This window comes from Anneissia japonica, unplaced genomic scaffold (assembly GCF_011630105.1).
Source record: "Anneissia japonica isolate Jap-2015-1 unplaced genomic scaffold, ASM1163010v1 scaffold287983_len44007_cov121, whole genome shotgun sequence".
NCBI classification, from domain to species: domain Eukaryota; kingdom Metazoa; phylum Echinodermata; class Crinoidea; order Comatulida; family Comatulidae; genus Anneissia; species Anneissia japonica.
In genome coordinates, this window is record NW_022733828.1 from 11,055 (window position 1) to 34,001 (window position 22,947).

Below are 22,947 nucleotides of genomic sequence, written 5' to 3' on the forward strand. Positions count from 1 at the left end.
CTCATTGTGTCCTTGGCTCTTGACACTGACCCTTGAAAATTTAATCAGCTCTCTTAGGTAAAGGAACATTGTGGTCAAGTTTGACGAATTTCTATTAAAAACTGTGGGCTATAAGCTGTTCACAAGAAATATGCCGACAGTCAAATAAATAACTAAATAAAAAACAAGGCGAAAACATAACCTACTGCTAACTTCATTTGCGGAGGTAATAAAAGAGCAGTTGTTCTGATGATTAATTGAAGCACTTAGTAATATATTTTTTTTTTTTTTTTTTTTTTGTGTATAATTTTTTGGTTCAGTCAGAGAACATTGTTTTTTTTTTCTTTAATATGTGTTTTGATTTGGTATATTAATAAACGTCCCTATATTTTAAAGAGTTGGTCGATTTTAAAGCCGTAATGGGCTTTTCTGACTCACCCATTCTCCTCCCCCCTCCCCACCAACTAAGCTGTACTTAATGATAACAAAAAGCATGTATTGCTGTACGTTATGATCAATGAACTCTGTTTGGAAATGAAAAGTTTCTTTGTACGTGTATTTTTTTAAGTATGCACAAGTTAAATACAGATTTATTAATCGATGTGGTTTTTATAATGTCTGACCGTTTATGTTACAAGGCTATATTATTTATAGTCACATAAAATAGCCGTACACAGTTTCGCTATCTCAACTTTACAATTTTTCAAATCATTAGTATTGTGTCGTGTTAACTTACAGCTTTCGGAAAGGATACAGGAAATACTTTGTTTTTGGGAATATACCAAATGTCTCGTCTTTTATTGGTTAGCTTCCTTTAAATCCAAACTCCTACAACAGTGGTATGACCTAAACTATAAAAAGAGTTATGCATTCCAGGCCCGCAACTGGACCTCAGTAGCCACTGATTAACACGCAGAAAATGTAACTTTCCACGATAAAGACAATCACGTGATTTTATTAAGTTACGCTTTTGGAACTCTTGGTGGCGATGCTCAATGCAGGCGTCATTAAACAGGTTGCGCGAGTTATTTTATCCCCTCTATTTTAATTTTACCTTGATTTTGCTTTTAATTTTTTTTTTAATGATTAATAATAGATTGAAACACACGTAATATTTTTCATCCTAGCCATGGTTTCCTTAAACAGCATTCAAATAATTATTATTTTTTGTTTAGTAAGAGAATATTTTTTATTCTTTTATAGGTGTTTTGATTTGTTGTATATTAAAGGTCACTATATTTTGAGGAGTGGGTAGATCTTAAAGCCTATAAGATTTTTTTTTTGTTTAGTCAGAGAATATTTTTTATTCTTTTATAGGTGTTTTGATTTGTTATAACAAAACATGTAATGCTGTACATTATGATCAATAACTCTGTATGGAAATGTAAAGTTTCTTTGCATGTGTATTTTTTTTAATTATGCACAAGTACAATACAGATTGATTAATCGATATGGTTTTTAGAATGTCGGAACGTTTATGTTACAAGACTATATTATTTATAGTCAAATAAAATTACCGTACACAGTTTCGCTAGCTCAACTTTCCAAATTTTCTATTCATTAGTATTGTGTCGTGTTAAATTTACAGCTTTTGGAAAGGATACAGGAAATACTTTGATTTTGGCAATCTACCAGAATCCTCAGTCTTTTATTGGTTGGCTATCTGCAAATCCAGACTCCTACAACAGTGGCATGACGCTAAACTATAAAAAGGCATATGAATTGCAGACCCGCTACTGGACCTCAGTAGCCTCTGATTACCACACAGGAAATGTTGCTTTCCACGATAAAGATGATCACGCGATTTTATTAAGTGATGCTTTGGGAACTCTTGGTGGCTATGCCCATAGCATTTCAGGTTTTACCTCTGGTAGAGTGGAGGCTATAACAATTGACTGGTTGTCTCAAAATGTGTACTGGGTGGACGACGGTTATAACTGGATCAAAGTGACAACTTATTTCGACAGAGGACCCGACATTATTATTGTTGATACAGGCCTCGAAAGGCCGTCGGGAATAGCTTGTCATCCTATAAAAGGGTATGTACAGACTGAAATACTAATGCTACTACAGGTACATAAGTACAATAACCTATAATACTATTTGGTAATGGTAATGTAATGTATTTTGGAGTGCGAATGAGTGACGATATTGTATAGTAATTAAATTAATTTTCCAGTATTTTTGACATTAAACTAAGCAAAAATAATCCCAGCAGTATATAAAAAAGATGGTCGCCATATAATTCCTATTATTTTAAATACAACTATTGTTGTATTTCTCCTCATTTATGGTTTTCAAATTTAATTAAATTATGTTTTATAATAGACTGCTAGACGTTTTCAAGGCACATGATATGCTTCACCCTAACATTGGTTTCCTTAAACAAAATTAACAGATCTTGCATTATTAGATATTGTAACAACATTTTTTTAGCCTTATCTGAGAATAAACATACTGTTGAAGTCGTCATGGATTTATCGAAACTCGTTATTCTAATAATCAATATATTCTTAAATTATTGTGGTATAAGATGACTTGCACTTGCTTTATTAACCAAGTATGACAGTTGACTGGTTGTTAAGGTACTGGGTGGAAAAGGGCTACAATTGGATCAAAATGACAAATTATTTCACTGGAGGACCCTACGTTCGACATTACGATTGATGATAAATTCCTCGAAAGGGTGCGTACCTTTGGTCCGACGGGTCTTTGGTCCGAAGGCCCATTGGTCCTAAGGTCATTGTTCTGAAGGCCCGCTGGTCGAAATGTCCATTGGTTCAAAGGCCCGTTAGTCCGAATTAGTGACCTTTCTTTCCAGGAATGGCAGTAAAAATATGCCTTACAATTTATGAAGTAAATTAAGAAAGATTACATTTCAAAAATAATATTAGCAAATATTTTCCCTAACAACATATAAGGCCAAGTAAAAATAAAATACTAGTTTCTTGTCACCTCCCGCATCCATTTTGCGGCCTCACCAATTAAAACAATATATTTCCTTTATTTTGCGAAATGTACGAAAATGTGGCTAACTAACATCAGTAAAATTCCTCTCTCCATCGTTCGTGGACAGGGGGATGTTCCCAGTAAGAATTTCAGTTGAACTATTACCAGTAGTATTATGAATTAAAGCTCACTGTACTATGATATGAATCATGTCTAGTGCTTCTTTTATTTGCTTTCAATGTGCAGTGGCAGCACTAAACAGGGGGCACAGGGGAAAATTTCCCCTAGAAAATGTGTTTCCCCAGTTGCTGCCTCACCCACCCCCCTCAGAATTGTAGAGAAAGACACAATTCGTCGGGGAGAAAAAAAAATGTATTATACATATTAGTAGACTATCTGTTTAGAATCCATTGCATAACCCTTTGAAACCCCTAAATTGTTACATTTTCCGGGGAATCCGCGCCCTGTACCACTTTCGAAACATTTTAATTGACACCCGACCACGCCCACATTGCTCTCGTCGGGGACTTGCCACCCCCCACCGCCCCCAAAAAAATCATATACTGTCCATCATTCCCAATGTGACTACTTTGTAAAAGGGAGAAAGTCGTTAACTGTTTCCCATCGGCATATTATGTAAATCAATCTGTTAAGATTTTCCAAACACTTAATATTTTCAAAACACTGTATGGAAGTTACTTGAATTCCCCTATTATTATTAAAATCTTTACTGTCTCCTGTTTAAACATTAGGAAAGTATACTTACATTCGCTTTAAATCTTTTCAATTTCTAATAATTTGTTAAAAATATATATAAACTGAGCTGACAAGTCATGCTAGCAATAATTGTATATTATTAGCCAAGACCTACATGGTGGTCCCGAACACGTTTTCTTCAAATATATTTTTGTCTATTTGAATTAATTACTTAGGACCAACGGACCTTCGGACCAAAGGCCTTTCGGACCAAAGGCCCTTTGGACAAATGCACTTACCCCCCCCCCCCAAATCGGAAGGCCATCGAGAATAGCTTTTCATCCTATAAAGGGTAATATGTACATACTAATATACTAATGCTACTACTTAATGTACTTGTACATATACAAGTATAATAACCTATAATAATATTTGATAATGGTAATGGTAATTTATTTAGAATGCGAATAGAGAGTGATTATGGTAGAGCAATTCACTTCATTTTCCAGTATTTTCTAAATTCAACTTAAAAGAATAATAAAAATGCATAAAAATACCGAAGCTTTTGAATGAGTTTAAATCAAGATACCGCCGGATTCATAGGGGAGCGAAATGGGAACCCGCACTACCCTCTCCTTTTGCAGCAACCAACAAATCTTTAACCACCAAGTGCTAAAATCATTATTTCATTATATTAGAGGTTGACTAAATCTGCGGTGTTCTAGGTAGAGGATACCCCAAATCCATTTCTCTCAGACTATAGTTACCGCCGCTCCTTGTATCATGCTTGTAGTTCCTAAGTAGAATCAATGGTATCTAGAGGTGACGGAACTAGGGGGTGCTGCGTTATGCAGAGTAGTGTGTGACCGCAAATGGTCTGCAGTCAGTTGGTTGTTACCATGTGCCAGTGATGTTGGAGTACAGCAACATGAAAATATTTATGTAATGCATGAATAAAGTTCTTGGTTTGTCCGGTAGTGAAATGAGTATTGTACATTTCAAGTGCTCCAGATACTCCATGCACAAGTCTAAGCTAAATTACGGTGATTAATTAGCGAAGATATGGAGACACGGTCTCATGAGCCACGAAAAGATGCAAATACTTTGTGAAAATGAGTATACTGCGGTACTCATTTTTTACAAAGGAATACACGCAGCTGGTTAGCAAAAAAATATGCAAATGTTACATGAACACCTGGGAAGAAAGGTGCAATATCACGTTCTGTTGCCTAGCATACGTCTGTACTGTAGCGTGGGTGAGTGGGGGACGGTAAGCATAAGTCGGTTAGCCAACAATATGCAAATGTTATATGAAAACCTGGAAAGGATGGCACATCACATTCTGTTTCCTAACGCACAGATGTACTGTGTGTAGCGGGGTGGGGGAACGCCTAATTAGACAGTGCAATTATATGTAATATAAAGTACACTTTCGAAAGAAATAAATTAAGGAAAAAAAATAAATAAGAATAATGCAGTTGCAGACGTACCTTGTTTAAGTATATACAATGCTAACAATGCGGCTCTTGTTGCCCTGGTTAGGCAAGGCATCCATGTGCAAAGCAGTGGTGCTTATTCATGAAAAAAACACGCCAGGAAAGTTTGCCTTACCAGCAAAAAATGACGTAATCTTATGACGTATGCATGTTAACTATATTGTGAGTGTGACGCCACCTAAAAATAAAAATGTTCTATTATAACAAAAATATTTATACTTACAAGGTTTGTGGGGGTAAATTCCATAATACGATATAAGGGCAGTAGCATCTACCTTGCTTTACAAATTACAGCACCCACTGACGTTTCAGTCGAGAAATACTGGTAGCTGAAAATCTTCTCGCAAAACTAACTACAAAACCATATTTAAATTTCACGTTCCACTACTGGCATTGAGTTGTGCTTCGCACACGCCGCTGAAGTCTGCGTTCCTAGTAGACATTATAAACTCGTTCAAACATTTTTATCTAGTAAAATTCTGTCCACGTCTTAATAATCTATGGTCCTGAGAAAAAATGATATATTGTACACCTGGTTTTAAGACACTGAAGTGGTGTTTGACGAAACTCGAGAAGGTTAATAAGATACACGTTTTTTGAATATTTTAAATTTGTGGGAAAATGCGACTACAACATAATTACTTTTTTAATGTCCGAATAATATATGGAAAAAGCAGATGAATGTGTACTTATATTTTTGTATAGTTTGTAATTTAAAATCATAGTTTATTTTTCTACTAAAGGTACCTGTTTTGGACTGAATTGGGGAATAAATATCCCCCAAAAATTGAGAGGTCATCAATGTCAGGCGCAAATCGAACAACTATTGTTACAGGGCTGAGCGAGCCGAGATCCATAGCAGTTGATATCACTACTAACAGGTAATGAATACACTGCGATTTATATTTCAGATAGTCAACACACGCAAGTTAATTATGATGACAGGATAATGATGATTACATTCACAGTAATATATTTTTCAGTAGTAGTATCATTATCATGATGTATAGATGCTGAGTTTATAAAATAATCTTTTTGAATTATCAGGGTCTATTACCATTGTTATTATTATTATTATTATTATTATTATTATTATTATTATTATTATTATTATTATTATTATTATTATTATTAGGATATACTGGACTGACAACCGTGCAGCTGACATTAAAATTGAATCATCTGATCTTAATGGTAATAATAGGCGGACGGAAGTGTCACAACCAGCATCTGGCAGTGTATTTGACAGTATTTCTGTCGATGAAGTGAGATTTTTTTTTATATCCTGTACTATTTTGATCGCCGTCGAACATCGGATTTAATTTGCAGGAAAGCTCAATTGCCTCCAATGCATATACATCAGAAAACCTTGGTTCGAATCCTGATTGGAGTGGTTTTCTTCTTATTAGGCATATTAATATTCTTTACAGTTTACAATATTTTTTTTTATAATTTAGCATTTTAGCGGTTTAGAGATTATCCATACGTATAGTATTTCTTAAATAAATAGAATCTCTTGGGAGATCTTTGTTACATTTTGTGTTTTTAGTTTTGCCTTTATCGTTGTTTGGTTCTGTTTTTCCTGAACTTTGTTCTTGCATTTCTATGTTTTTCCTAAGCCTGTTCAGTCTTTGTTTTTGTTCCTCTTTTCTTGGTTTCATATGTCAGCTAGCTGATAATAGTGGCATCACGTTTCAAGGTTATGGTTATGGTTATGGTTATGCATACAGTAAATTTGAATAACAATTTGTTCGGAACGCTCATATTTCTATTTACTCTAATACAACACTTTGCTAAAATGACCAGAATGCCGTTTCTGACATTTGACACGTTTCAGTTTCATAGCCAAAGACTCCTTATATCAAAAGTACTAGAAGCACAACAGTTCTTGCATAGCAAAAAAAAAAACAAAAAAACGGATAGATACGTGTCCTATTGCTTCCAATACTGGCAATTAACGCAGGTTTATCCAGACCACATCCTGACGTACAGGACGCCCTACTGTTGCCAAGGAAATCCATACGTACGCAGCGCCCTTCTCTTTCCGCTAATGATAGAAACTCTATCACGAATAGAGTCCGGTCATACGATTCTACACTTGTTTGTGTATCATTTGCTTATTATTATCTTCACAATTTCTTTGAAACATTAATGTTTCTCTTTGGTCTAATAGAACATTTTGCTAAAATAGACCGAAATGCTGTTTCCGAACTTTGAAACATTTCAAGGTCATAGACATAGGCCCATTATATCTCCACAACCACTGGTGAGTTAATATTAGTGTCAATTTGCTCAGGACATTTACTTTTCTATTTAGTGTAAATAAAAATAACTCAAAATGCCGTTTCTGACATTTGAAACCTTTTAATGTCAGCCATAGAGTCCTTATCATCTGAACAACCAATGGTGGTAGAGAGTTTAATGTTGGTGCTAATTTGTTCGCAATAATAATGTTTTTATTTGCTCTAATAGAACACTTTGTACAAAAATGGAAATCAGTTTCTGACTTTTACACGTTTCAAGGCTTATATGCCTTTTTCTGTAAATGTTGGCTGTACATACTTAATAATTATTGATCTCCAATTATTCAGTAGACACTTGTTTCAATTTACTTTAATATTAGACTATTTGTGATAAAGTACTGAACATTATGTTAATGACTTAGGTCGCGACCAGCGGCGGTGCCCTGTCTCTTATACACATCTAGATGTGTATAAGAGACAGGTGTGTGACCGCAAATGGTCTGCCCGCCATCGGTCAAAGCTCGTTGGGTAGTCAGACCAAAAAAAAAAAGACTACTTTACCCATCTTAGTACTGTGCTGCCTACACCAAGCCTGGCAAAGCTGACTGTGCCATTTCCGGCCATCTAGAAGTCCCAATTTAAAAACAAAATCTCGTTTTTGGAGGAGGGGACTCCCCATACCCACACCAATCCCTGGCTGCGATTTTTTTTTCGTGAAGAGTCAAGCATAGGGAAACATATAAAGCGCTCTAATTGGCTAATGATAAGATGACATCATTGCACAAGAGTCAACCAACTCGCACTCGAATACTGATACGGTGCGAGTAAGAGTGATCCCAATAAAGTATATAGGTTTGATTCACCGATTGCGGACTATGGTTTTCTCAGAGTAAGTTTTCACTATTAGTACTGTATACGTATCCACAACGATCAAGGTAAAATTGTAAGGAGGGATGCATCTCATGACTCTATCATCTAGGCCCAGTCTAGGCAAGGCCTACCCATGGCGTAGTTGGAAGATGGACCTACCCTCCCTATCCCATATCATCAATCAGGATGCAAGAGAGATCAATGCAACACGCCTAGGCCTAGTTTACATGACAAGTTCGCCTTCTTTCACTGAAGAAGTATACCTAGCAGAGCAGAGCAACCTGTTTATGACCTAAATAGTCTATTTTTTCCCTTTATTTCTACACCTCAATACTGTAATATAATTATTAATAAATAACTACCCTACCAAAATATACTAGGCCTAATACTAGGGCTTAGACTCTGGCCTATTGTCCACAGCTCTCTAATACTTTTTATTATAATTATAATTTTAAAATTATAATGTTATACTTTACTAACAGCAAACTTGGCAGTGTGAGATGCCCCCTTTCTTTATTATTAAGTTGCTCAAATTATTGGTTGAAATTTTTTTATTTTTTACTTTTTTTTTCTGATATTGCAACATTTTAACTGTATAGTCTTTTATTATAAGCCCCTATACATCCTTTTTTAATTAATAATATGTAACACAAGTAGCATGCAATTTGGTCTTTGGCCTTATATTACTGTTTGAGATGTGATGTTTGAATAAATAAAGTAATTTATTTTTAAAATCAATCAACCTACAAATATGTAGCAACCCAGGTTTTTTTTGATAAAACATTTTTCCTCAAAGTGCTGATGTTGTTATGTCATGACATAATAAATGGATGCACAGTACATCACAATTAAATACTTGAATCTGGTGTTTTTGTAGGTCCATGAACAGTACCACTTCGGAAAAATAGATATTGCACGGGCGGATCTGAGTTCAATTTTAGGGGGTCCGAATGTTTCAAATCAAAACTATGAAAGGGGAGTCCTCCACCGGGAAAATTTTGATTCCTAGATGGCGGGAAATGAGCTTTCTGACTTCTGAGGTGTCTTTTAATAGTTTTTAAGTTCTTCAAAATGTAACGTTTTCCCCCTTTTGAAAACGGTCAGGTACATTTTCTCATTCTTATTACAGTAAATGAGCCTAGGCTTATTATATGTGTGTACATACAGAAAAAGAAATTATATAGGTGCATACGTATACTGTTTTCAATGAATCGATGAGCCCTTAGGAATGAAAAACGCACTTTACTTTAAGATGCATTAAAACAAAATGAAAAACAATACAATTCTTAAAGACCACAGTAAACTCTTATCAATGCTTGAACATTCATGCCTATGGGCTCATCGATTCAATTTCATCAAATATTTTAACATGCATCTTATCTACCTTATTGTATTTTTTTTATACCTTATTGTATTTTATATTTATGATGAAGTGAATAAAGATTGAACTGAATTGAATTGAATTCTACTGTTATTGTTTATGTTAGATCTATGCCTAGATAAAGTGCAATGCATCAACACTTAAAAACACACAAACATATAAGCTACACATTCCCATGTTTCCAGGATAAAAAGGTAGACACACATGAATACATTTCAGAATCATTCAAATATTATTGATCTACAGAAAACCTGCCTGGCCTGTCTTTGCACAAATTCTTCCCCCACTTCATGAACATGTAGTAGAAGCGTTTTCTTATTATAGTACACATGCATGAGTGTGAGACCACTAAGCCTCTCCTCTCCCATTGTTGATCTGAGAGCTGTTTTAACTCTTCTTAAGGCAGAGAATGATCTCTCAGCTTCACAGCTGCCAATTGAAGATGAACAGCCAATCAAGAGTAGTTATGTTTCATCTTATGTTTGGGAAGAAATCTAAATCTGCATCCCTCAGGATTGTGACAAGGTTTCCTGTGATGGAGTCTCTTGATTTGGCCTGCCAAAATCTGTACCATCTGATGATTTCTTGGTGAAGCAAACTAAGATAAGGTAAGTCTTCATCCCAGAAGTGCAAATGTTCTGCTACAGTGGCAAGTTCTGCTGGTGACAACTTCCCAATGGCTTCAGGTACTAGTGCTGTTATGTTTCCTAATTTTCTTGACTCTGGGCTGAATATGTCCATTAACTATGATTGAAAGTTATGAAAGAATGGTGTCACAAAAGATCTCTTGTAATACTGTTTGGGTTATTAGAGGGAACATTTGCACGATTCTTCTTGATTTTTTTTATTCTGGAAAGGCGAGCTTCACTCCCTACGTGGTCTGCCAGATTTGTTACCTCAACATACCATTCATCCCATGTCTTGTCAATGTTTCTGCGTAGCTTATTGACCTATGCCTTCACAAAGTATATGTCTTTATAAGCCTCATAAATGTCTTGTCTCTCCTCTGTAGTTTCTGACTAAGTCCCTGGACAGGGTACAACCCATTTCTGAGAACCACAAGACACAGAATGCTCTGAAATTTTGTCAGAGCTGCACGAAGTCCTGTCGCATCAATGTAAGTTTTCCTATCCCAGTCCCATGGTTGTCCAGGAAGAAGTTCAGGATACATTCTTGGAGTAATCATTGAATGGAGGCCTGTTACGACATATAGGTAGAGGTTGAAAAAGCTATCAAAACAATCATGCCTTTCCACCAATCTTGGTTTACAAAGGCCTTTGAGTGTGTGCACTCTTTTGTCTGGAGCACAACTATCAAGACAAGATTCCAAATACCTTTGTCTCTTGGGTGATTTGTCATAAAATCGATGTAGTTCATTTATGGTGGAGATCATGTCGCGCAGAGATTGAACTGTACAGGAATGTGCAATAGGTAGGTTTAATACATGTGAGCTGCAGTGTGTTAAGATGTGCCTTTTCTCTTATTAGTGCCTGGGTGCTTACATGCTTACTGGACATTGCTACATCTCCATCGTAGGCTTGACCTCTCAGATGTTTCAAGTCAAACTTATTTACGTCCGGAAGATGAAGAATTCCTGCTGCAATATCTTTCCCTCGAGTTCTGTCCAGATAAAGAAATTCAAGGAAAGCTTAATTGATATGAGGTTCTCTTGGATTTGAAGTGTCCACAAATCTTACACAAACAGAGAGAATCTCCTGATTTGCATAGCTATCTGTAACCTCATCATCCATAACACTATAGTATTTAATTTCTTTTAGAGGCTCAGATAACCCTTTCTTGATTAGATTTGCTGCTATGTTAATAATTTCATGTTGCACAGTTTTTGATGTGTATTTTTGGTTTTTCATCCCAAACTGCATGTGCTCTTTTAGAATTTCGTCATGTTTGGGAGTGTTCTCCAGGACAGCAAGAAAATTCCCTTTGTCTGTTAGTGGGTCTGCTGAGGAATCATCACGATGTCCCCTTTATGGCAATCCTTGTCTTCCACACAGCAATCAGTTCCAATACATGCGTGTTTTCCTCTGATCTTCTTTGATTTTCAGCATCAATTCTTTTGTCCATCCGTTTCTCTGGATTCATGTATGTCTCCAAAAACAACTTTCCTTTTAGACAGGACTCATTATGGTAGTGCATAGTTTGATGTGTGTTTAGTAATCCTTTCCTTTTTTTTCCCTTTTCCTTAAACCTTTCCTTTTGCTTTTGCAAGCTTTGTGAATGGAAATTTCATGAGCACACCAGGAGTACCTTTGAATGCAGTGGGGAAAATTACACAATATTTGCAAAATGCACCCCTTTGTGATTGTGAGTAAACCAGCCAATCATATTCAGCAAGCCAAGCAAGTTGAAATGTTAGATTCTTCCTAACAAACCCACGTGTTGTAAAAGTAAGAGCACACCTGGAATGATGCTGCAGACACCTTAATTTTATATTGTCTGACAGCGAAGTCACATCAGTTCTTTGAGACACAATGATACCTATATCAGTTTGGTTCATAAAGCTTTCTAGTTGGTCTGGTTCTTCACTGGGTGTAGTTTCTATTTCCACTACATGGGACAGAAAGGAACTTGTACTTTGGGCATCAGAATTGCTCGATCTACCAAATGTAGGTTCACATTTACTTGCAGGTATAGAAGAACTTCCCCCTATTTGGTCACCACTACCAATATCTTGAGCACTTCCACTACTAGTGCTTGGTGTAACAGCACTGCTTTCTTGTGACTCACTATGACCAGGGGTTTGACTACATCTAAATTATTCAGGAAAAGTACAGACTATTAAATAACTAACACATCCATAGTATTTTATATGCCATATTCACACTAGTCACTAATTACACTGTTGCAGATTATAGAGAAATGTTTACAGATAATATATTTATAGCAATACAGTAGAGAGTTTCTTCATTAACAGTAGACCTTTAAAATTCAAGAGTTGTTTGAAAATACTGTACTAATCACAAAAGAATGCATTGCTCACTCTTTAACATTTCTATACAGTGAGGTACCGCATATTTACGGGGTATATTTTCGAAAACTTGGTAGCACAAGTGTGGGGAGTTGCAGCATTTAGGGGTATTTTGCGAAGACTTGTAGCACAAGTGACTGTTTGAGAAATTATATCAAGAGTGAAATTGGTCAACGAAGTCCCTGGGCCGTCCCCTGTCAAAATTTCCTGCACAATTTCTGTGGGGAATGGGTGTTTGCTACTCAGTACTAAGCCCTGTGTTTAAAGCCTACCATTGGTACATCCACAGCAGAGATTACGAACGGACGGAAAATATCTGTCTCTTATACACATCTAGATGTGTAATTAAAGTCAGGCTCCGGAGGAAAAAAAATTTTTGATATGTTGTAGAACTGGTTTTTCTAAGACAGAAAAAAGTTGTTTTACGAAAAACTGGGGCACGGTGAATGAGATACAGATTTGTTAATATTTAAAAACTGGGGTAAAAAGGGGCGTAACTGACCATTTTTACACCTTTTCCCCCAGTTTTTAAATATTCAAAAATCTGTATGTCATTCACCGTTCCCCAGTTTTTCGTCAGACAACTTCTGTCTTAGAAGAATCAGGGCTGAAACATATCATTTTATCCTCCGGAGCCTGTCTTTAAAAACACTATTTCTGCTAAGGTCTTGAAAAGGTAGGTCTAGAATTTTTTTTTTGCTTGGCAGCTCAAGGAGGGGGGGGGGGCAAGGAACCCTGACTCTCCCACCCCCGCCGCGATCCGCCAATCGATATTGCATTATTTATTTTAAAAATAGATAAAGTTTGTGATTGTACTAATGGTCACACATCTGCTTTTCTCACTGTTCTGTAATATTATATTTATTACTGTATTTGTTAACTAATATTTACAAACACAATTAAGGGTTACCTATATCATTTATAAGCTGGTTTTATTATTTATATATCGAGAACAAAAAGAACAATAAAGAAAAATAATATAACAGATTTAATATTATTGACTATTTTATAATTTACTTGTAATTTTTTTAGATGCGCAATTTTGTGTGAGTGTAAATGCACAAGGAGAGAGCAATATATATTGTACAGTAGTGAAAACAGTTGACTTTCCAGCTTAGATTTATACATTTAAAATACAGGTACAAAAACCAACAAAATACGTTACCGGTATATGGTTAATAAAATAGACACCATCAATAAATAATATTCATACTGCACAGATTCAGAAGAAGAAAAGATAAATTGAAGCAATACACTATTATTGTATTGCTTCAATATTATTATTATTATTATTATTATTATTATTATTATTATTATTATTATTATTATTATTAAAACTTAGTAAGTTTTAATAATAATAATAATTATTAACTGTTGCTGTCGTTGTGAATACTAACTATTGGTAGCCATGGGTATTAGAGTTGTATGATCAGCTGTGACTATGGTAGCCTATTAAGTGTTCCCAATACTGTTAAATCTGTTATACATATATATATCAGGCTTACTCGGCGCGTTGCATTTGCATGGATTGTTTGGTTGGCGTGTATTGCATTGCTCTGAAGAGTGTGCAAAATGCCCTGCGAACAAAAGTTCGATTACGTCATCTTATCATTAGCCAATCAGAGCGCTTTATATGTCTCACTATGCTATAGTGAGTCACTCTATTTACATGACAGACTAGTTTTAAAGTATGTAAACAGTTAATGAAATATTATGTACAGTACATATTTTTAAGGTAAATTAGTAGGAGTTTAATTATTTGAAGTCTAATGTTGCAATATAGACTGGTCAATATACGGGTTGTGATTTGTTTTCCATACGAAACATTTGCATAACAATCCACTCGGGCCACCTCGACTGACTCGACTTGAAAATCTCATATTGCAGAATCCAGGCGGTCAAAGGTCATCAACCAAAGATAAACCACTAAGTGCTTTTCCTCAGTCGTAATCTTCTGAACAGTGGCGTAACGATGGGGCCGGGGGCCTGTGTATTTCTGAAAGTGGGGGGCCCTTTTTGGGTCCCCTTACCAATTCCATCGTGGAATTTTAAATGAGCATTGTTATTCTAAATGTTTTTAACAACGAATAAATGAAATAATATGGATCTAGAAATTTAAGGCCATGGAGAGACTTTCACATTTGGAGAGTCTATATCACCTCAGACCCACCATGGTTGGGCTGAGGTAAGCAAATTTATGAATATGGCACCTTTAGATGGTCGGAAATGGCACATCACAGACATAAAATTGTGAATATGATTTTCTTTTTATCTTCAGTTAAAAAATATGTTGACAAATTTAGTGGTGCCTCGGGCCGACAGCTCCAGGCCGGCAGCACTCCCCCCCCCCCCACCAACTCTTTATTCCGCCATTGGATATGATATGACTTCTACAGTCGATTTCAGACACACATGCTGTTGCCCTTGTGGGGCTGAGATAATAAAATGTATTATTATGGCACGTCTAGATGGCCGGAAATGGCACTCACAAAATTTAAATTGTGAATATAATTTTCTTTTTATCTGTGTTTTTATTGTATTTACTTTTTTTTTTACGAATTGGGTGGGGTCCTTGGCCAAGATGGGGCCCCGTCGGGCCAACGAGTCCCGTATCTTTAATCGTTATAATATGATATATGCCTACAGTCGATTTTCGAGACACATTGTGCTGATTTTTATCAACAAAGTCCTTTTTGGCCAAGGTACTAGATCAAGGAACCTATGGGTACAGCTCCTTTGGGTCCCCAAGAATTCGGGGGCCCTGCGGACCGCCACATGTGAGCGCATAGGCGTTAATACGCCACTGCTTCTGAAGTTTTTAATTATTTCTTTTAAACTTTATATTTCCTGTTGTAAAATATCACGACAATATCGGTTTTCGCATAGTTTAAAGAACGTTCTAAAAGTTTGTAAAAATCTAAAACTCCTCGCTCGGACGATTACGTTCCTTTTTCACAAATTATATCCTATTTATGACGACGCAAAATTCTAACACATGCGTAGAAACTACATAATTTTGGGCACGGCAATTCAGACTTGCCACGACAGGCTTACGAAAAGGTTAAATGCGGTGCCGCGAGTAGGCAAGTAGCGAGTAAGTGGTACACTACACTCAGAATAAGTTCTTTCAACGTTAGTATTAGAAGTATTTTAAAGATAATGTGCTGTTTAAAGGGCAGCCATTGAAGATATTTAAGTACAGAGGTATAGTGGAAACATTTTGGAGTTAAAGTGTACATGGGCAGCGTGATTTTGAATCATTTAATGGTGTTTTATAGAAGAATTTAGGAAGATTAAACAAAAGAGAGTTGCGATAGTCTAGCTGGACGTTTTTTTTTTTATCGATCAATTCAATTTTTATCTCGGAACAATTTGGATTAAGGTATTTACGAATTCTGCGTTTGTTACGGATGTGAAAATTAGCAGTCTGACACACAGAGCCAATATGCTCGCTGAAAGTTCAGTGCTCATCAAAAACAACACCAAAATTGTTAACAGTTGACAACGATTTATTTATTGTAGAACCAATTTTCAATTCCAGTTTAGGGACAAGAAAATTGGATAAAATAACGTGGAATTCAGTCGTGTTAGCATTTAATTTTAGCATTCTAAAATCAGCTGGGAGGATAGAAAAACCAATGACAGTGTCCTGAATGAAGTAAAAACGAGCATCGAAGCCTTCATTTAAAAAAAAAAGCCTAACTAATATGGAGTTGGATGATGGAATCTTCTATTCCCAACTTAAGAAATGCAAGTGTAAGTTAGGCGGACAAAAGAAAATAGCTAAAGACACCTTAAATGCAAATTTGAAAAAAATGTAACATTGATGGCAACAATTGGGAGATCAATGCTACAGAGAGAATCTTTTGGCGAACCATTACACGAGAATCCTTTGAAATCAACATCCTTTGAAATCAACAGTGTGCAGAGCTGAATGAGAAGAGAAGGAATGGAAAATAGAGGCAGCTGCGACTAAATATCGTTCTGCCTGCAGGAACTACCAGCCCTTAATGCCAAAGAACTTCTAAGGCCGGGATAAGTCACCTAAGAGTTCACCAACCAACTACCGGAACATAGACAATCATCATCGACTTCGAGGGATAGCCCATAGAAGAGTTGCAAGTAAACCAAATTGGATTTCAAAAATGCACTTTTTAAATTCATGAAATGTATGTGTATATTCAGACAAATGATTAAATGGAATATAAGTAACTTTCTGAAGGCCTTTTAGATAAATTGGATTTCAAAAATGCACTTTTTAAATTCATGAAATGTATGTGTATACTCAGACAAATCATTAAATGGAATATAAGTCTCTAACATTGCTAGTTGTAGTGATTTGATTGTCGTCCTATTTGCCAGAATATGCATTTATTTGCCTTAAGTGAAAATGTTGTCAATAAAATATTCTTGTATTATCATAGAATCATTTTGTTTGATGTTTTGTTTGAAATGTATGTGTATATTCAGACAAATGATTAAATGGGATATAAGTCTCTAACATTGCTGGTTGTAGTGATTTGATTGTCGTCCTAATTGCCAGAATATATATCTCTAATACTTTATTTTCCGATCTTTTACTCTGTCTATTGTAAAATAGAATCCCGAGAGACGGACCCTGATTTTTACATATGGATACAGTATATCTATTTGAGTGCATATTCAGAAAAAACGCATGAGTGCTTGCAAGTGTGTGAGATAATTAATGCGTTGTGAGTAAATACAATTTTAAAATTGTCATGTTTTCTTGTTGCAAAATATATGCTAAGAATAACGTTGTATTGTTAGCTGGATGTCGTGCGTTTAATTCAACAACATTCATACTTTTGGGGCTATAGAAAAACATACACTAATAGTAAAAAATTGTTTGCTCTGTGACATTTTTCTGTGATCAATATTCACGTGATACACACCAATTTTTTAACTTTCTGAAGGCCTTTTAGATAACCACAATTTATGACCTCCTTAGGGGCGAAGTAGATAACTTCTTCATTTAGGTAGACAAACGGTGTCAGAAATAGGGATAAAAGATTGTAGTTACTGCAGCGTAGACTGTGCCATCGTGATTGCAGGGCCGTTGCAGGGCCGTTGTTTATGTAAATAATAAGAAAGTCCGAGTGTATTCGTCCGTTTGATCACTTTTCGTAAAGCCATTACAACTTTCCTATGTCAAAACCGTTGGTCATAGAGACGTAAGTTTGGTATGCATGTTTCTATAGAGTGCTGCAGTGTTCGTCACGATACCATGTGATGCTACTCCGTTGCTATCGTTGCTAAAAGGGTTCTACCGGACGCCATTTTCTTCACTGACACACCATTGATCCCAAATTCTTACTTAATTATTAAGGTGTTATATCTTCCTTTTTCTTTGTAAATTTTAATTGATGATTAAATGTGTGATAATAATATAATGCGAGCTTTTTGTGTTTTAGTACATTTTGATGGTAAAATATTAGATTTTAAAATGCCTATTCCAGAAATCCAATGAAGACATTCAGGCGTGATGAACATTAACCAACGTCCGTTGACAACAGAGAGCGCCACCTGACGTCGTGACGACACGACTGTGGTACTCTATTGGCACTGATTTAATGCATTGACTACAAGTAGCAGGAAATGTCATTTCTGACCTTTGTCACTAAGGTAACATATCCATATCTCAATAACCGTTGGTCAGAGAGACCTACGTTTGGTCCCAAATTGCTTGGAACATACGTGTATCTATTTATTCTAATGCAAAATATTGTCTAAAGGTGATTGAAAATGACATTTCCGACCTTTAAGCTTAGGTAACTGGCATAACTTTGCCTCTATTTTTTATGGTTCCTTCTTGGTCAGTATTAGTTATTGTCTGTTAATTTTATGTATCTGAATTTGTTTTTGACAAAATAAAGATTTTTTGTGTATTTCTATATCAAAACATTCCGTACATGTAAATGTGTTTTAGTTAACAAAATTGATATTTTGACCTTTGACTTCTTCCCAAACTAAGAGACTTGATTATTGTCTCTGGAAATACCAGAATATGTATCTATTTACATTAACTGAAAATATTGTATATGAAATTACGAAAATGTTTGTTTTGATTTCTGACCTTTGTAATCTGGCCATAGATATTTTTTTTTTAATAAAATAAGAAAATGTTTCATCTACTTAGGATACTCCTGCTACTCTAATAATAATAATAATAATAATAATAATAATAATAATAATAACAATAATAATAATACACCCTTAGATATGTAAATGTTTTCCCCTAGTTTCCGATAGTTGATTCAATAAATATTAACAATAACAACATAACATTGAAGAAATTATGTATTGTGTTGCATACTATCTATTCTATAATGCAAGAACAATTTTCTGTGCGCTTCACATCGTAAAGTAAAAGCACAAAGAAATAAACAGAACAAAAAATACGAAAAAAAGGTGACACAGAGAAATGATTATGCAGAATCTACAAGGGGTCACGGTCATCTCACAAGCTAAATTATTGGATACACGTTTGCCCTGCCACAGGCGAAATGGTGCTTATGGATGGTGGCCAAGAAATTCAGTCAGTGCACAACTTCAGTCATCTCAAATAAAATCTTACAAAGTATAATGAAATACAGCCCTCTGATATGCACCCATGCAATACGGTATGGAATACCACAGTTGACCATTTATAGAACAACTGTAAATATTTAGAATAATGTCCCTTCTACTACCATTTAAATGCTGCTTTTTCTGTTAGTTGTTGTTCTAAAGCGCGTCATTATGTGTAAGAATTAATTTCCTGCCTTGTTTGAATCCCAATAATTTTCCTACAATATATGTTTACTTTTTTGTTTACAATTATGTTGTATAAAAAAGAATGAATTAGTATATTGATCAGATGGAACAAAATATGTTATAGGCCTACACGTCCTAAAATGAAAAGTACCATTATTGTATTACAGCAAAACGTTTACGATATACTGCATTATAATATACCGTACATGTTGGTGATAATAAAAGTACATCCTATCCATGTACATGACACAGTGTTATGTAGGCTTGAATTTTAACACCGACAATTTTTTTAAACCTATGCTCCAAAGTAGTCATCGTCAGATAATAATAGCAATTAGAAAATTGTCTACTATCTCGTTTTAGTAACATATATTATCTCTCTATAGGATAACATATTTGTGAGTGTTGTTAACCCTACGATGAAACATATTATTCGTTACTACAACAAGTCTAATCCTAGTAGAGTAGTGTTCCAACATATCTTTAGTAGCGAAATTCGTCTTTTAGATGTATACGTCAACGGTCCCAACATCCAACCAAAGCCAAAAACGTGTAAGTAATTGTTCGTCTTAGAATAAGCATGGAGGAACTAATTCCTCCATTGAATAAGCAATTGTAATACTGTTATAGTATTTAATAGCATTCAACATATGTCTGTTCTCTTCCAGTACCGTGTAATGTACATACATGTAGCCACCTTTGTGTATCAGCCGACAACGGAAAACACGAATGTGTCTGTAAAGATAACTATGTTTTATTTCCAAATGGATCATGCAGTATTGGTTTGTGTATCTTACTTATTTATTATTGAAAACATCTATAGCGCGAAGATATTTTGAAAATAGTTAAAAAACTCGCACCTCTTCTGTAACGACGGTAAACATTTGGTGAACCTGATGTCATTAATTAAAATTAAACATTTCAAATTAAAGATAAATTTTATTGTTCTCCAATATTTTCAAAAGCTATAAGAATTAAGAACTGGTCCTTATTTTACCACTCATATGTTTAGGACGGCTCGCAATTTCGAAATGTCTTACTTTGCTTTTGGTTTATGAAAATGTGCCTTTTTAACTAGCGTATTTTATTATTTCTTTTCAGATTCAACAATCTGGTACCCACCGCGCTGCATAATAGGTAGCACGGACGCCATTTCAATGTTTTACCCGAATTTAATTCATAGCTCTTTGGATGATAAACAACAATATATTAATCGCTTCTTACGTAGAACTAAAAAAATAATTACAGCTGTGACAGTTGACATATACAGTAATTTGTTGTTTTTTGCGGAAGATACGACAAAATCAATATCTGTTATAAGAATTGAAAAAGGCGCATATCCGAGAATAATTCACACTTACACTGGCGGTCGGGTTGATGGTAAATATTTGTGTTTATTATCATATTAACATCACAGTATACAAAGGAAGAATGTAAAAAGTGAAAAAGAAAATATTTCTTCTTATTTTGGTCAAAAAGTGCTTATACGTTTTCATTAATAGTTGATGCTTAACAACTTGGAATTATAGCAGGATATAGCAAGTACCTACGGATTTGAATTAGTGACAACAACCTCAATTATCAATGAGCAAGTGTTTTATTAATATATTATTGAATTCATCGTTGGCAAACTTCTGGCTTGGTACATCAATATTTATTACATTTTATTGAAAATTAGTGAGCTTTGATCGTAATACACAAACATAATTAAACAAATTCACACTTCCGTGACCGTCTTGCGTTCTCTACACAAGTGTTGGCTCAAATCACGTCCTATATTGTGATAATATAATATATAACGATAAAGCTTTTCACACAACCTCAATTTTTGCGGTTATTATTATTCATGCTTTACTTCTGATACACGTAGGCTAAATCAGTGCAAAGAAAGTATAACAATTAACTGCGATGACCATAGGCCTAGCACAAAACAGAAGAAAATATTTTCATTGATTCATTTATTTATTTATTTCAACAGTTCAAAAGGAGGGTGGTCCTTTGACCCAAAGCTAATCAATTGATACAATCTCATCACATAAAATATAAGACAATATGTAGTAGACTGTTGCTATTGTTTGCACCATTCTTCTAAACCTGATTAGATGTTATTGTAATCACATCTATCAGAATTTGTTTATGACTGGTGTAACAATAGCAACTACCATATACGCCTCCAAAAGTTCATTAGTTTCATCGCCAAAAAGGGAGAGAAAAAAGCAGAGAACAGATAAATTACACTGAAAAAAGGGAATAAGGGAAACTATAAGTTATCGCGAGAGCCTTCGATATCTTAAAACCCAATACACTATAGTTTATATTTTATTATATATCTAAATGTATACGCAGTGTTAAGGTGTGATTTTATTCAAGTTTAAACATTGTTTACACACTAGGTATGGCTGTTGACTGGATTTCGCTTAACGTTTACTGGGTTGACTATCTAAAAAATCTTCTAATGGTTTCATCGTATGACGGAATAGATCAATCAACACGGTTTTTTAACGTCATTAGGCCTAGGGCTATAGCAGTAGACCCAAATGCAAGGTAATTTTATTATTTAGCATAACCAACCTTTCTCGAATTTTAGGCATCTTTATTGAAAATATATTTGTGTTACTGTATGTAAATGGTCCATTTTGCTTGTCAAGGCCTAATCTTACTGATTATAACGTTATTATATTATATTTCTTACTTTAGACATGATGTAATAATTTTTGTTTCAACGATTTTATAATTAAAGGTGTATTTTTTCCTAAGAATAAAAAAAAAACTCTTATTTTAACTTTTAACAATAAATTCTGCTTAATAGTTGTTAAAAACTGTTCAGGATAATTATTTTTTAGGCCAAAACAGGTAGTACAGAACAAGGCATGGCCAGAAAACTGTTAAAGACATTTTTAGCTCATAAGTATCAAAGGTGTAATTATTCCAGAATACTTTTTAACTATTTTCAAAAGTATTTCAGCTTTACTGTACTCTTAATAATTGTATTTGTGATTACTGGACTATTGTTTTTAGATTGTTTACTATTGAAGTATGAAGTTGACGCCTTATGTGCTTGTATTGATTTTAGAGTTTAAGATTATCATGAATATATTATTATGAAAACGTAAATGTAAAAGAATCTCTACCATCAATCGTAAATTGTATAACGTTAAGGCGGGCTCAGGTTGACACGAAACTGAAAGGAACTCAACTCGTCGACTTGAGTGCTCTGTGCAACTGAAAGAGCTGAACGTAACTGAACGGAACTAAACTCATGTCGATTTTGAGCAACTGAAAGGAAATGAACGGAACTGAAAGGAACTTGACTCATGTCCACCGGCAACCAGGGGCGGATTTAGAGGGGGGCTTAACAGGCTTTATCTCCCCCTAAAATTTCATAGCCATTTCTTTTTAACTGCTTTTTGAATGTCCAAATTAAAATATATTGTTTAATGTTTTCTTCACACACATCATATTTATGGGCTAAACATTTTACAGTAGTTGTTTTTCAGTGATAAAATAAAAATGAAATACGTTTTTTAACCGATCAGCGGACAAAAAACGTAGCTAAGAAAGCTGCTTTTGCCT

General features: G+C 34.9%; 1 protein-coding gene across 1 annotated transcript in view; it reads left to right on the forward strand.

Moving 5' to 3' along the window:
* Positions 1-472: 472 nt before the first annotated feature.
* Positions 473-22,947, forward strand: part of LOC117116229 (low-density lipoprotein receptor-related protein 4-like) — a gene marked incomplete at its 3' end in the record, with an annotated part of 25,988 nt that continues 3,513 nt past the window's right edge. Inside the window, exons 1-8 of the mRNA XM_033260211.1 lie at positions 473-482; positions 1,568-2,018; positions 5,864-6,001; positions 6,256-6,385; positions 19,761-19,926; positions 20,043-20,156; positions 20,476-20,754; positions 21,768-21,918. Of these exons, the coding sequence (XP_033116102.1) occupies positions 473-482; positions 1,568-2,018; positions 5,864-6,001; positions 6,256-6,385; positions 19,761-19,926; positions 20,043-20,156; positions 20,476-20,754; positions 21,768-21,918 (1,439 nt within the window). The remainder of the gene's footprint in view (positions 483-1,567; positions 2,019-5,863; positions 6,002-6,255; positions 6,386-19,760; positions 19,927-20,042; positions 20,157-20,475; positions 20,755-21,767; positions 21,919-22,947) is intronic.